The sequence below is a fragment of the Perca flavescens genome, chromosome 8 (genome assembly GCF_004354835.1).
Source record: "Perca flavescens isolate YP-PL-M2 chromosome 8, PFLA_1.0, whole genome shotgun sequence".
In the NCBI taxonomy this organism is placed as follows: domain Eukaryota; kingdom Metazoa; phylum Chordata; class Actinopteri; order Perciformes; family Percidae; genus Perca; species Perca flavescens.
The window spans coordinates 22,217,496-22,234,159 of NC_041338.1; the positions used below are offsets into that span (position 1 = coordinate 22,217,496).

General features: G+C 40.5%; 1 protein-coding gene across 1 annotated transcript in view; it reads left to right on the top strand.

Annotated features, from left to right (window-relative positions):
• Positions 1–16,664, top strand: part of megf11 (multiple EGF-like-domains 11) — a 77,638-nt gene that overhangs the window by 15,978 nt on the left and 44,996 nt on the right. Inside the window, exons 2-6 of the mRNA XM_028585147.1 lie at positions 1,489–1,618; positions 3,650–3,764; positions 5,325–5,426; positions 5,817–5,917; positions 10,245–10,337. Coding sequence (XP_028440948.1) covers positions 3,658–3,764; positions 5,325–5,426; positions 5,817–5,917; positions 10,245–10,337 — 403 coding nt within the window. The 5' untranslated portion in view covers positions 1,489–1,618; positions 3,650–3,657. The remainder of the gene's footprint in view (positions 1–1,488; positions 1,619–3,649; positions 3,765–5,324; positions 5,427–5,816; positions 5,918–10,244; positions 10,338–16,664) is intronic.

Here is a 16,664-nt window from a genome sequence, read left to right on the forward strand (position 1 = left end):
AAATAGGAGCCTGTTAGGCACGACCCGAAGCCGAGTGAAGTGAAAATAAATGAATAAATGGCGGAATGCAAAATGCAATGAAAAAAATGAACGCATTATGCTGACATTATGTTTAATGCTGACAGTCCTAGAGAAAACATATATTATACATATTTTATTATTATAAAATCATCAATCAGAGCTAGCAAAATGCAAAAACTAAGTATGGGCTTTTTATCAAAGCAGCCAAATTTGATCCAGTTACCTAAATGTTAATGTTATTTTATTGATACATTTCTGCTTGTTGTAGTAAAGGTGTAGTATATTTGTTGTATGTATGCTGTATGATGGTGCCTCTATTAGTTATCTATTAGTCTATAAGTACTGGAGTTTATGCACCGATCCGATACCACGTAATAAAGCCCTAAAGAAAATCTACGTTAAATTTGTTTTTTTATGTTCTTTTTCCGTTATAACTGACTGTCAAACTGGAGAATAAAAGAAAGTTCTGGGGCATTCATTGTTTGTGTTTGTTCATGTTTCACAAAGAGTTTAACCTGAGCCAGACCGACAACAAAGATAGAAATCATATCACATCCATACAGGGATAGTAGTATACAGCTGTTAAAACATAATGAAATATATGACACTCTGGTATCGGATCGGTACTCGGTATCGGCCGATACGCAAGTTCAGGTATCGGAATCGGTATCGGGAATCAAAAAGTGGTATCGGGCCATCTCTAGCCTCTATAGAGAGGTTAATTTAAAATTCCGTTTTAGTTGCCAATCAGAGATATCTAAATGATGAGTACAATACACATAGCTAGTCCACCTACAATAATTCTTCAGTCTTCTGTCTCAGTGTCCACCGAGCTGGGCCTTAGCAACAGTTTACATGCAAAAGAAAAATGTTGAATTATTCATTTAGCCAAGAACAAAAACAGACGTTTTATTTTGTCATGCTTATGTCAACATCTTAATTCAGAATTCACAGCAAATGAAGGACAGAAGAATCAAAAACCCGACCTCTGCCCTTCTGGAGGTATCATTAAGAGCAGTGTGTCATGAAAGAGATGATAAACACATCAATGTTCTGTTCATGGCTGCATTATCATTGCAATAACCCTTGTGTAGGCTTTGTTAGTAAGCACACACAATGTCATCCTGCCACATTGTGGACAAGCCACTTGTAGTGTTTGAAGTGTGAACAGAGTTCATTGTATTGGGACCCCTTGAGTTAATGTCTGCTTTTATTCGTATGTGTAACTTAGTGTGTCTGTGGATACCAGGTAGGAGGGACACTGGAAAATGGAATGAAAACTGTGTGGTCGGATGTGGAGGCTGTGCAGAGTAAATTGGCCTTTCAAGAGCAGCTTGTGTGAACTATATCCCTGTTGAGATTCTTGATCCCATAAGAAATTTATGAGTTTGTGTGTGCACATGCGCTTGAGAGCATGCAAAGGAAGCATGTGTCATCATAAGCTCATTATTTTTCTTCTCTCCACAGATCTGCGACCTGTCATCACCTCTCCCAGTGAGTGTGTGTCTGGGCACAGCTGCACTTCTGTCACTTTGTGCTTCCACAGCCCCCTCAGCAGCCACAAAAAACACCCAGGGACCACAGGCTGTAGGATTAGGTGGGTTTAAGACCATGTGCCTCCAACTGCTTGTCCTGGCTACCTTGCCACATATTCAGGATAATCCTAATTTTATCACCTCTCGGTCTCCCGCTGCAGGCTTGTGATTGAGAGCTTGTGGGGTTTGCAAAACTGTGACATGACAAGTTATGAGGTTGTCCAGAGCCATTCAGAGAAATGACTGAGGGTGGTGGTCTAATCACAGGAGCAATAAAAGCTTTCTAGTCAATCAAGCAGGGTCCCTGTAGTATTTAACAGAATTGTTTCAGAGAAGGGCCTGAATATGAAAGCAGCTGTAGCCTTTTACATGTGTGTATCTTGATTAAGCATCCTGTTAAGGAAATGAACATGACTTTAACCTCTGCCTGTTCAGATGAACTGCTACTTAGAGGAAGTGGAGGTCTGATTGATTTTCTTTCACATGTGAGTGAACTACATGCAGCTATCAATGCAGACGATTAGCTGAACATGTGAATGTCTGTGTTATTGGATACAGTCACTCAGAAATATTGAACACATCCCATATACCCCAGTAAAGCACATGCAGCGCACACAGCCTAATGTATATATGCAAACACACCATCACATATGGTGAGCCTTACAAATATACATAGACAAGTCAGTTTCCTTATATTAATTCTCATGTGTTTGTTGTTTATAATACAACAATATGTGAGTTTTTTTATTCTCATGAGGCCACATCATGTTCCTGAGACACATCACCACACATAACATGCTGATTGAGATGGTGGCCTTCAGGTATTAACCTGAAGTATGAGATATGTTGTGTGTCAGTCATTCATGTGTCATACATCCTTTATCTTCGGTAGCGATGAGCTAAGATAAGACCTGCTTGTGTAGCAAATCCATCACTGTCATGCACCGTTGATCATATGCACTCTTCTTCTGCCGATAGGTCTAATGAAATAACCTGCTGGTCTAAACAAATCAGCATCTCTGTCACTGTCACAGGGAGGTTTCATCTCTGCAGTTGTGCTTTTTGAAGGTCTTACTGAAGGAGAAAAGCATTTGAGCAAATGTTAGACAAACAGTGGCATGTATTGCAACAATCCTAGCTTAAAAACTACTTTAAAGGAAAAGTTTGACATTTTGGGAAACACACTTGTTTGTTTTCTTGAAGAGAGTTAGACAAGAAGGTTGATACTACTTTCTTGGTAACGATGAAGCTACAGCCAAGAGACAGTGAGCTTAACCTAGCATAAGGATTGGAAACGGGGGGGACGGCTAGTTTAGCTCTGTCCAGAGGAAACATAATCCACTTTGCGGTACTTCTAACTGTGTTTTCAGACAGAAAGTGAAGCTAATTTTTGTCTTAAGTCATTCATGCAAATTTCATATTCATCCCAAACATCCAATGTAATGACTGTGTGCATGTTTATTTACAGCTCAGCCTCTCACCTATCTCAGAACTCATCAGGAAGTTATAAAGCTTATAACCTTAGCCTTAGTTGGCACTGCCTCGGGCAAATTGGTGGCCACTTGCATCTTTGCAGTTGATTTTGCTGACAAAGTTGGGCTGCCTCTAAAATGTGCCTCAAATTCTGTCTAAACACATGGTAAATCTCAGTAATTACTTGCCTAATGATTTATTTACGCAATTTTTTGTACAGCTTAAACAAACAATTTATAACACGCTAATTAGTGAGCTTTAGAGGTGCTGGTAGGCAGATTTTGCTACCTTTGGACAGAGCCAGGCTAGCTGTTTCCACTTATTTCCAGCCTTTAGGCTAAGCTAAGCTAACCGGCTGCTGGCTGTAGCTTCATATTTACCATACAGACATGAGAGTGGTATCAATCTTTTCATCTTATTCTTGTCAAGAAAGCAAATAAGCGTATTTCCAAAAACATGCATAATCTTATCTCAAAAACTACTTCAAAGGTGGTTAGTTTACAGGAGATGTACCATTTCCAAGTACGAATAGGATCTTATTTGAAAGGCCAAGATGAGAACTGATCCAAGTTACAGTCAAACGACAAACCATCTATGTTTTTTCCCTGTCCCCCTCTCAGAGTGAAGAATGGGATTATCTGTTGCCCTGCCAGCCCTGCTGCTTGTTCTGGGCTTGACCACTAATGTATGGAGTCTGAACCCGGATGACCCCAATGTCTGCAGCCACTGGGAGAGGTGAGCATTATCCGCATGTGTTTACCACAGTACCGGTACATTGAATTTTAGATTTAATAGAGAATCTGCTGTAGTTAAGAAGCGCCAGCTTCCAGGACTGACGTTGGAATTTTTATAATGTACCTGCTACAAGCACGTTTAACTAAAGTTCCAGATCTATTCTCAAAGTCCATACAGCTGTATCGATTTCACACAGCTCATGTCGCCAAGCTTTGAGAGATGGGAGGAGTTGCAGCTTCAAATGAAATGCACAGGCAAATTGATCAGTGTACTCTCATCCCAATCAATCACATCAGTATAGAGCCTGAATAATTATTAGTTGTGCTTGGCAGTGTCACTTATGAGAAATAAGCAGGAATAATTTCTGTCTTCGATGCAAAGGGGAGGAAAGAAAGCTGTGAAGATATATTATCTGGATTATTGCCTGACCAAGGTGAGTGTACTTAGGGATCGTGGTTCCACCTTGTTGGCATTGAAATGAATCCCTAAGTGGGCTGTGTTCATGGCTTTGAGGTCCTCCAATATCCTCAGACTGCCTCTGGCTGCATATTTCACTAACATGAATCACCTGAAAGCTCCTTTCAAGTCCTTTCTTTGCATATCAAAGTTAGTGTATTACTTTCATTGGGACTGTAACCATTGACATAACCTGTGTGCTGTTATTGTTTTTTTGGAGCATGAAAATCTCTGTTCCCAGCTATGTTTACTATGATTGCAGCAGTATCTTCCACTGATGGAAGAAGTATTCAGATCATTTACTAAAATAAAAGTACAAATGTACAAATACCCCATTACAAGTAAACGTCCTGCATTCAAAATGTTACAAATGCAGTATTATTATCAGCAAAATGTACTTAAAGTATCAAAGCCAAAGTAATCGTTCTGCAGAAAAATGGCTCCTGTGACTGATATATTGATTGTTTATACCGACGTATCAATGTGCAAGCAGCATTTTACTGTTGTAGCTTCTCAAGGTTAAGCAAATTTTAATTACTTTATATACAGTTTAATAGTTCAGTCTGGTGGTTCCCAACCCAGGGGTCGGACCCCTTCCAAAGAGACACATGACAAATAAAAAAAAAAAAACGAGTTCTGTGTGTAGTTCTGCTACACAAATTTGTATTTTGTTTTTGTAATATTCTCTCATCTTAGTTTTTTTTGTGTGAAATTTTTGATGCTTGAACTTATTTGGGCCTCAAACAAATTATTTAATTGAAACCATCTCAGTCAGTCGGTTGGTCCAAAAAAATATTGCCCACCCTTTGGCAGTCACAGTTTTCGCCCTAGGAGGCTGTAATTCATATGGAGGTCAAGTGTTTGTGAGGGTGTGTATGTGTGACTGCATGAACACATGAAGCTATTGCAAATTTGTGGTCGTTTTAATGTAAAATCTGAAAATGTACCAGTAAATATAGCTGTCAGATAATAGTAGTGGAGTAAAAAGTACAATATTTCAGTCTGAAATGTATATTGAAATAATTATTATATAAAATTGTCTCAAAATTGTACTTAGGTACAGTACTTCTTTCTACCACTGGTGTCATAATTTCTGTCTTTTAGCTACGCTGTGACTGTCCAGGAATCCTACGCTCACCCATTTGACCAGATCTACTACACCAGATGTACAGACATCCTCAACTGGTTTAAATGCACAAGGCACAGGTACACTTGGTTAATCCTCCTTATTTGTCCCCATATTTGTTTCATGAGTGACTCACCCTTTACTGTCCCCCAAAGCCAAGCCAATCATAGCCAAGTCAATGAAGGCCACAGTAAATGTCCTTGTTAATGTGGCTGACAGTGAAGTGCTCAGAGCCAGGATGCCTTTGACTGTCATCATCTCACTGTAAATGTTTTAATTACTCCATTAAGATTTATGGTCACCTCCCAAATACTGACTTTTAGGTGTTTTTAAACAAAATTCCACTGGCTTGGTTGCACTTTAAAAACTAATCGTGGTACAACTCTCTTTTACCTTCTATATGTTTTACTGCCCTTCGGAAAGGGTCACTCTTTACATCACGTAGCTGTCTTGTGTGTCTGTTTTTCCAGGATCAGCTATAAGACGGCTTACCGGCGGGGAGTGAGGACCATGTACCGGCGCCGCTCACAGTGTTGCCCTGGTTACTTTGAGAGTGGAGACTTGTGTGTTCGTGAGTATCCTTTTTTTAACTCCTTTGTCCTCGATGATAACATTTCAGTTTACGTCAGCGAGACATTTACAGAACGGGAGTAAATATTAGGATTGATCGTTACAGTGGGTGGCTTGAAGATGAAGGTACAACTCCCTGCCAGGCCGCCGTCGGCCCTCCGCCTCTGTCGCCCCCACTCCGGTCTGATCCTCTTTATCATGAACACCTCATAACACACCACCACTAGCTCCTCTGTTAGCATGCCACCATCCATGGGAATTTACTCAGTTTAAGGTGATTGAGCATGATTTACCATGAAGGCACTGTAGACTGCTCTCTGCTCCACTCTTCCAGCACAAGTAATTTAATCGAAGTTGTATAACAATGAGAAAAATTAACGAGCCAAGAGGTTCCTGCTTATAGACTGAGTAGACATAGCACTCACCATAAAACCACACCAGAATTCAATAACATAAAAAGAGCAGAAGCCGTGGAAATTGGACTGTAGCAATGTCCTGATAACAATCCTTCCCTGTCGTTTTTATAGTTTAATTAATGGTCATTGATCTCTATTTTTATTCACACACATCAAACTGAATATTTTTGCATGTTGGCCAAATAAAGACAGAACATATAGCTTCTGAGAGTTGCGTTTTTTTTAATATATTCTCGCTTTACCTAATGTTTTATTCCCTTTTAAATAAGATTAGAATCACACTTTAATATTTTCCTAGATCTTTTGCAACATGAGGGAGTTACTGATACAGTGACTGCTGCCGTTTGGGTTTGCTCATTGACCACAGCTGAGCTTGTCCTTGTCTAGGCTTGGCTAGCCTCAGGGAAGTTGAGCACCGGGAAGCCAGCCAGTAAAGAGTAAGAGCTGGTGTGATTATCCGGGGGTCTCGAGAAGGGGAGCGCAAATTGATCAATAATGTATTCATTAACCATTTGACTGACTATGGAGCTATTTGTTCATTAACAGTCTTTTCAGGGTGTTAACCAGGTAAATCTGCAAACTGTGGAGGAGTCTCTCCAGTATGAACAAAAGGTTTAATTTTTATATTATGTCAGGCTGAGAGTGAAAACAGCCAGCCTCCCTTAACCCTCTTTCAGGTGAAGTGGGGAGACTGAGTTGATAGGGGCCAAGAGGGCAGTTCTGCTGCCTTTGCAAACTGCTCTACCCCTTTTAATCCAAGCACTCTCACCACCAGGATTAAGAGATTTGTACTCCCCGAGCTGTTTTGCAAGCAGTGACAAAAGGGGGCATTATAGAGTAAATCGACGCAAAATTAACTCAAGTCGTCTATTTCAGGACCCTTTGTTGTTTACTAAATGTAAAATATCCCCTTACCCTTGTGTATTGTTAGTTTACTGTAGTTTTTTTTCATGAAGTCTTTTTCATTAAAAGTCCAAAATGCTTTGAGAGCATTTGCCTTTTAATCCTTCCTGTTTTTTTGGTCATATGGCACCACATCAACACTTACATTAACTCCAATGAATCTGGGGATATGAATTATCCCACAAACACACAAAAGGAGAAAACTTCTGACACCAAATCAGCAACAATATCTTTTAGGATGTTTTTCTTTAGTTTGTTGTTTTGCTTCACTCTGTCTTTTGGAAGTAATTGTCTAATATTCTCAAAGCTCCCCACGATAAATTGAACTTTGATCTGTTTCTCCCTAATTAGAGTTTGAAATAACTAGAGGTCTTTATTAATTCAATGACCTTTGATCTGTCGTAAGTCATTACCTTAATCTGTAACTAGCCTATGTAGAAGAGGGGAGTAACTCATTTCCCTCCTAATAAGCATGGTTATTACAGTTGTGCATGAGGGGAACTCACTAATGACAACAGCTCATAATATCTTCAGAGGCTGACGGGAGATGCGGGGCTATGAGTCTCTTTTTTGCAGAGCATTTAGGTCAAATGACTTCTGCATGACTCTTGCCTGTCCAGGGATGCAGTGTAATTTCAAAAAATGATTGTGGCGGCAGAATTAGTTGGATTCTGATAAAGTTTCAGGCGCCAATACTCTAGCATATTTCACATTTAGGTTTTGATGATCGGGAAGATGAGGTTTTTCTAGAAAGGGATTCTGTGCCTTTGATTTAATTTTCATTTTTGGCTTTGTTGCATTTTTTAATGCTTCAAAGACACAGTTTTAAAATGAATCATCTCCGTGCTAGATAGAGGTATGGAAGAAGCTTTGGAGGGAGTTGTTTGATATGTTCTGTGGGCAGGCATATCTCTTAGATTGATTTATCCATCAGCTTCATAATAATGTTCCACGTTTTGTTCACCTCATTTTCCCTACCAGTGTACTACAAAACACTGCTACTATAAAAATCACAAACACAGAATTGTACTGACAGGTCTTTTTTTTTTCTGACTGCAGAAAAACTCTCCAAAAACAGGGAGAGTAACACAGTTAGAGACTAAAAAGATCTATTTTAATCAGACATTTTTAAAGATTGTAGTTTGACTGGGCAAGAATATTAAATGTATTAACACTGAATGACAATCACCAATTAGCTCCATTGTTCCCTGTTCTGATAACACCTCTGCATAATGAGTTGGATTAGCCTTTTATCTAGATGAAAGACTCAATTCTCCAACAGATACCTTAGACATGAGTTAAGCAGAGTGATTCATGAATTTCAATTAAAATGAAAGACCTACCTCCTCCTACTTTATTATGCCATCCCTTCAGAACACCAGTTCAGATCTCAGGAGAAGGGTGCGCTTTATCCTTTCTCCCATATTCAAAACTTAATTTCCATATTTTTTTTTATTTTTACATAAAGGATGTGACACATTTGCATTTCCCTGTTCTCGCTGATCAGAATTTGCTGATTGAAAGTAAACGAAATCAACTCACCATGGTGACATTGAATTTGTCTCCTCTTCTCTTTGAATACTCTGCATACTGGGGACTCATTGATTACAGGTAGTCGATCTTGCACCTTTGTCAGCACAAATGTTCAAGCTCTTCTCCATTTTCTTTTCGCTGGCTTACTGTAATTAGACAGTTTCTGCCAGAGTACTGACGCTCAGAAATCTGCCCTAAATTATCTTTCAATCTCTGGTTTACCATTTTTGCCTTGGGAGCATTTCTGCGATTAGCGCCGGCTCGTGGGTGTTTGGGATTCACTTCTCTTTCTCCTCTCCCGCTGCATCTCTCCCGCTGGCGGTGGATCCTAATCGAAGCCTGATTGAGTGATAATCTATAGTAGCACTGTTCAGGCCTGCAGCCAGCACTCTGCTGACCTCTCTGCCTGCAGGATGAGCGCCATAGTGTTGCACACAGAACTGCAAAAGCGCCTCCAGGGCATATGTTTTTTAAACAAAATTCAGTTCTTTTCCTGCTGTCCTTTTTTACACTTTTGATCATAAAACAAGGGAAAATAAAGAACAAAAGAAGCAGAACTTGGATGAACTTCTGGATGAAGTCTGATCAGTTAAGGCAATGGTTTGTCTGTTCTGCTGCCCTTGGATTGTGTAGCATCCCTCCACAGGCTGTGTTGGTGGACTGCTGATTCCCATCAGGCGGGGTTTCTCTCTCTCATCATATTGGCCTGACTGTCTCATTTCTCAGATAAGAGTCTGTCTGTCTTAACCCTGCTGGCCAGTTGACCTTGGCTGCCACAGATTTATTCATGCTAAGTGCCTATTTTTGTGATACTTTTCCTTCAGTTCACACAAGAAAACAGGACACTGTGGCAACAAAACCCCCCCATGTAGGTCACTTTATTATCCAGCTGAACCAAACCTCCAACTCTTGTGAGCACGCTTCTAGGAATACTAATGCAGACCCAATCAATCGGGTGCCGTGTTGCTCAATGTGAATGATCAAGAAAACTGCACACTTAGTAAACACTGAGGTGTCTGGACCTGCGACATTAAAGCATCACTATATGACAAAACACCGGCTGATCAAATTAGAGGGGATTTACAGCTCGTTCCTTCATGGCTACGCCTGCTGATAACAGCTCATTGTGGAAAGTGAAGCTATGTGATAAACCGATGTTAACCAAGGACTCGATCTCATAAGAAATCATTTAGCTCAGTGTCAAGTAGTGGAGATGGATGTTGAATATGAGTGTCATGGCTATAAGATTTTGTCTTAGTCTTTAAGATTTACACAAGATATTGAGTGTTCAATTTTATGGGCCATTTTCTTTCAGTCGTTATCTTGGTGGTTTTCATCATGCTGTTTATTGGTGGTTTAATTATGTTTTACACTCTGTGTGTGTGTGTGTGTGTGTGTGTGTGTGTGTGTGTGTGTGTGTGTGTGTGAACTCAATTATACATTACACTGATGAGAAAACTTCTCTGTGTGTCTCAGCTTTGTGTACAGAGGAGTGTGTCCATGGTCGCTGTGTGTCTCCTGATACATGCCAGTGTGAGCCTGGATGGGGCGGACTGGACTGCTCCAGTGGTGAGTGCATTTTACTCCTAAACCCACAATTAGTCACTTAGACTAATTTTTATTCCTAAATGGCTTTCACAGCCAGTTAGTCCAAAAGAATTTACTGTGAATCTTTCAACTGTTTTGCCTCAATGTACGACTATCTCAAAGCTGCTCAGCTTTGTATCCTCTCTTCTTAGCAAACACAGCCAATGGAACAGGTAAGTCACAATGAATTACTTTTCATTTGCTGGAAGTGGAAGTGATTTGCTTGATGAATATAGCGGATGGATGGATGGTTGCATCCCCCCCTGTGTCTACCGAACTCTCTGTTATGGTCTTAATCATGATTATACTGGTGCGCCTATGACTTGTTCAGCGGAATGATGAAACAGTGCCAGGCTGAAACAAACCATTGTGCTGGCCTTTCTGTTTCCTGGGGTTTGCTCCCAGAGCTGGTCTCCAGGAGGGATGGGGGTGGGGTGGGGTTGTCCATCCTGCAATCAGCTAAATGCTGGAGCGTCACTGACGCCAGACAGGAGGAAAGAATCTATTTACTCCTTTGTGATATTTATGTCTGCAGAGGAATAGTGTATGTGCATACAGGAGGCTGTTATTCCCAGGTCAGGACAGATAAAGCAGTGACCCAGTCAACATATCTGATCTCAAATTCTTAATTTGAGCTGTCTGCTACCAGCAGCATTTAACTGTTATTCCCGATTGCATATTTAGGAATGAGTAATGGGAGCTAAAATCATATCAGTACTGTTATTGTATAGATCTATGAGTTTTCATTAGCAAGAGAGCCATTCCCTGATTACCAACTGTGTGTAAATCAGCTGCTCTTGCTGCGGCGCCGGCCCATTGGAGGTGGATTCATGAGCATAAATGACATGCCTGAGCTGTTTGCTGCTGCTGCTTACTCCTACAGACAGCTGAAGGTCCAACAGGGAGGATGTGAGGTTCAGGGCCCCCAGGGACTCTTGTCCCACTCTTGGTTGGTTAGGAGTGCAGCCGTGTGTGCCTTTCAGCCTGCAGGTGCTGGGCTAATCCACCTTATTAAAACAGACTTGATGATTGAGACAGAGGCATTATTCATAACTTTAGATTTCCATACCAGGCATGATTCCAGGCTTTTTCATTTACGAGCTTTCATCTGTAGAAATGAGGAATGCGTGCCAATTTTTAAATTAAATCTGCCCTCTTTTTCCTTCGTGTAAATGGTTCAGCATGTTTTTTTGTCTTTCACAGTAAATTTTACTTTCACCCAGCTCAGGTAGGTGATGTGAGCTTTAGTAGTCCTCGTGTAAGTGGATGCAGCCATCATATTATGGCTCAAGTGGGCTGAAAAGCACACATTAACATCTACTTAGTTCCAACACAATCAATGCCACAGTTTATTTGCTGTTTATTTTACCGCTATTATGTTTGAGTTGAGGTATTTGTGCTCACATAAAAGCCAATTCCCAGATAAGATAGCTGGTGAGAGGGCAGAATGAGCCGGTCACATGATGAAGGAGGTGTGAATGTGATGAAAAGTGTGTCGTCCAGGCTTGAAGATGAAGAGCTGCCGTGGGATGCTGAGCGGCCTAAAGCTAAAGTGACAGCCTTTCAGCCAGTGATCTGGAGCTGCATCAAAGGCTTGGACCTCGTTTCTGGAGCAGCACCCACCAGGAAGTAGTTTTGTATATGGGTCAGGTGGTGAAAATAAAGAGTCGGACTGTTTGTGGCCAGAAAAGAGAAGGCGATAAGGTGGGAGAGATTTAGTAAGTTGTGTTGGGAGCAGTGGTGAAGGCTGAAGACAGCTATCACCTGCTGGTGTTCACCTGCTGTAGCCAGAAAACATTTAATTCTCTTCCGCTGCCTGAGGAAACAGTCCCACTGAGACCAGACCTGCCCTGTGACCTGCCTGGAGTCCTGGGGTGTCTTAGACTCAAGGGCACACTGGTATATGTGGACCACAGATAAAACAGCATAACAGGATGTTTGCTGCTGACTTTTGTTTGCAAATGTTGTCTTGTTCTACATCTATCATGTGTGGATATGGAGCAGTCTGAGTGAGGTTGTGTTTTCCCAGAATGATGAATGATTAATTGTTGTTGGTTGGTTTGATTCCTCTAATGCCTGTGTGTTGCGTTTGTGGAACGGGGTCTTGAACATGTTTCTCTGATCACATGTCATGAATTGATTTTTTATTTTATTTTACTGTTTCATTGAACAGCTCAAGGCATTAAAGCAGTGTGGTGACACATGTACCTATTAATGTGTGTATTTCTTTCTTGTGCATGTCTTTTCAGTTACTTTGTCTTCCTTTTTTTAAACACACTGTGTTTGTCTTCTCTGTGCCACTGTGTATACTTTGTTTGGCTTCAAAAACAACATTGTTCTCATAGGATTTTCACCATACAAATAAAAAAAAAAAATGTTAAGACTCAATAAAACAGGGACAGCAGCCATTTTTGCAAAGGCAATTCAGATAGATGGAGCTCTGCTTATGGGACTGAACAGTATGTCTTTAGTCATTTTAGTCTACTGAATTATAGTACTAGGTTTTGCCAAAGTAGTTGTATTATTGGTTGTAGTTTGCAACAAATATAGTATATGCTGTTCTAAAAAGAACGGTGCGATATGAGATGAAATGGGAAATCAAATCTTTGTGGAATATTATGAGTTTATTGAATGAAAACTTTTCTTCTGAATCTTATGAGTTTCTTGGGTTTAAAGCAGACTTTCTTAATTTAAAGTTGCAGAGTATGACCCAGTCTCTTTGCCTCCACCGCTGTGTACTTTCAAACACTCGTGATTTAATCTCTCTGGGTGAGGCTGTCACACAGGGTCACTATATACTACGGTAATAACAGCTTTTAAATAAAGAGAATGATAAAGATAGATGTTGTATGTACAAGGTATATTTAGCTATGACTGCCATCACTTGTAAAATATTAGGTGCAATGAAGCACTATCATTGATTTCATCTGCTTCAGCCAGATAATAATATGTTCCCAGTGTTGAGGGAGACGAAATGTGCATAAATATGGAGCTTTTAGTATTTCTTCTCTCTGCCATCTTGTAGTTTGCTTTTCCTTGTTGTGGTAGAAATGTTCACCCATTTGTGCAGAGATTCTAAAAAGCAATGCTACCATGATAAGTATTTGAAAGGTTTAAGGAGTAGTTTGTTTGTTTGTTTGTGTGTTAACCATAAAGCATCCTTTGTTAACCACAGAGCATCCTTTATGTTATAAGAAGAAATCTATCACAATTAATAGTCAAATCTTATGTGGTTGGTCAGCTGTAGTCCATGATTTAACATATTCCTCCCTAATGTATTCAAATAGGAAGGCAGTCACTGCTTCGGGTGCTACGCATATACATGGTTAAGTGATGAATGTGGCCTATGAATACTTGTTTATGGGGAATTACTCCAGACGGGGGGCTACTTGCTACTTGTTTTATGTTAATTGTCGACTAAAACAATACGATTATTCATTGTTAATATTTTAAATCAGGGATTGGTTTGATTAGATATTGAACCCATTGCGTTGAAGTACGAATTTGGACTGGCTCAAGCAGAGATGGCAGATATTTCCTTTAGCTTCATTAGCTTATTTCATTGCAGATGACATTGCCCCAACCAGCAGAGACCCCATATATAAGCGTAACCAGACCAAAACCATACAGCTAAGCTTCATTTTGGCCTGGAAAACACCCTTGTGAGAACTCCCTCTGGCACCCTGTCAACAAAATTTACACCATATTCTCAGAAGTGCACATGAGCCAGATGGTTCCTCTCCAATCCCACAGCAGCAGGACATTGACATGCATCGCTGTCAAAGACCAAGAGACTGTGAATTACATTGAATGGGACAGAGCTGCACACAGATTTTCTGTGGCTCCACACATCACTCCAAACATCTCTATACTTTTCTCTCAAAACTTCTCTCTTCATTAATCTTGCAGATAGAGAATTCTATATCTGTGTGTGTGCATATTTGAATCTGTATAAAAGCAACAAATCACTTTTTTTTAGATAATGGCCCCATATCAACAACAAACTGAGAAGAGTAAGATTTGATCTCCACACCACCTTTTTAAAAAAAAGAAAAGAAAAAAAAGAGACATTTTATGACAACTATAAATATTCAGACTGTATCATTCTGAAAGGGGTTCCTTACTGCATGTAACAGTCGATGCCGCCTGCCTCATTCATTTTGATAGATCAAAGCGCCCAGGCAACTGTATTCCTTGAGGGGACAGAAGACGGACCGATCTATAGTGCTTCGTGGAACACAGTTGTGTGTGTGTGTGTGTGTGTGTGTGTGTGTGTGTGTGTGTGTGTGTGTGTGTGTGTGTGTGTGTGTGTGTGTGTGTGTGTGGGGGGGTGTTTAACTATATTCATGGGGTCCAAAAACCAGGATGCCAGTATACTTGTGGGGTTCCGACAGTGGGGTTGTGGGGGACCCCACAAGTTTAAAGGGCTGTTTGAGGGTTAAGACTTGGTTTTAGGATTAGGGATAGAATTAGGTTATGGTTAGGGTAAGGGTAAGGGGTTAAGGGGTTAAGGTTAGGCATTTAGTTGTGATGGTTACGGTTAGGGTAAGGGGCTAGGGAATGCATTATGTCAATGACGGGTCCCCACAAAGATAGTGCCACAAACGTGTGTGTGTGTGTGTGTCTCCACGAAGCCCTCCTGCGTTGACAGAACTTTGTTTTTGTGTAGGGCTCCTGGGTATTGTTGCAGCCAGTTTATATACTGCCAAGTATGTGACAGTGTTATTTATTTCTCCACACCACAGAGTTCATTCTAATTGAGATATCACTTCGAATCGTACAGAAGAACTGGAACCGGTTGTATCAGTTCTTCTTAAATTAAAACTTAACCAAGTAACACATTTAGATTTCATAGGCGTTTAGACCAAAAACTAGCCTGGGAAAACCCTGACAAACTTTCGGCAAATTTGAGATTTGCTCTGCAAGTCAGTCTGGCCAAGAGCCCATTCAAGCCCATTTCCAATTTTTCAAAATCGAGGCACCAATCACAACCGTTGAGGCAGGCTTTACACGATGACGATAGCGCAGCACGGCAAGCAGCTTTTTGTTTACATTCAACATGACAGCCACCAAAGCGCAGCAACCCGTTGATGCCGCTGTCGCTGCTACGTCACCCGGATCGTCTGATTGGTTGAAGGACTATCCAATTGCGCCCAGAGGCATTTGAGCAACGTCCGTTGGTGACGCCCCTTTGGAAATTGGCTGTGAATGAAGCTTGCCCAGACCCACTCTCAGTTACAACTGAGAAGGGTCTGGTGTCAAACAAGCTAACCAAAAACAGTCCTGTATTAAAACAACGTAAGGCACTGCGTTGGTGGTGGTGTGTTGTTTATGGTACTGGTAAGACACGATCAAATACGATCCAGGAAGTCCAGTTTGAGTAAGAAACTGTAAAAAACAAGTAACAAATCCATTATCAGTTAATACTTTAAAACATAATTTTACAACTCTTGAACGTTATCATAGCAAGAAAATGTAGAATGCAGAAAAATCTTTGGTCGCAACAATTTCAACAGTAAAAATACGGTCATGGTACAAAGTAATTACAAGGAAAGTGCTTGCGTGTATTTGAAGTTGACCCTGGCTGAACTTGTGTCGACAACTATGCGACATCATCTGGCAAGGCGCTGCAGTCTGACAGAAGTTGAGGCAGGCTTAATTTTTTTGCTGGAGCCCTCTGCCCCCCATCATGTGACTGGCCTCATTGAAATTAAGGAGGAGGCTTACAAGCTAGTAAATGTGGATGCAAACAATGCATGATTTAAAATATGTTAAAAATCAGACTTGTAAAAGTTTTATGAGCAAAGAAATACATTCATTATCTTTGTTAGACCTCAAGGAAACATAATTGTTTTTGGTGAGTAACACTAAATGTTAACATTACCTTTGTTTGTTTCCAAGTAAACTCCACAGGACTCCTTAAGTTTAATATATAGTTTGACCCCCTTAAACTATAACAGCTCATGATGCTACAGTGATGGTTTACACTGCTGCATATGCTGATTACTTTTGATTAGACTGTGCCACATATGTTTTCTAGAAATCGATTTACAAATGACCAAAGTCTTTACTAGCTAAGACATTTAATTGACTAGTAGTCCACCAATAGTTATCAAGAACTTAGGAAGGGCTTCCCACACAAACCTAGTTGGTTTGAGTTGGTTATGTGCAGTTTAGAAACAGGGATGGTGGCTGTTAAAAAGATCAGATTGAGCTGTGCGGATGTTACTGCCGAGGCTCTGAGAGAGCATGCTTCAAGATATGGTTCGGACAGCATGCCTCTCAGATCTTTACTGGCACGTCTCATAG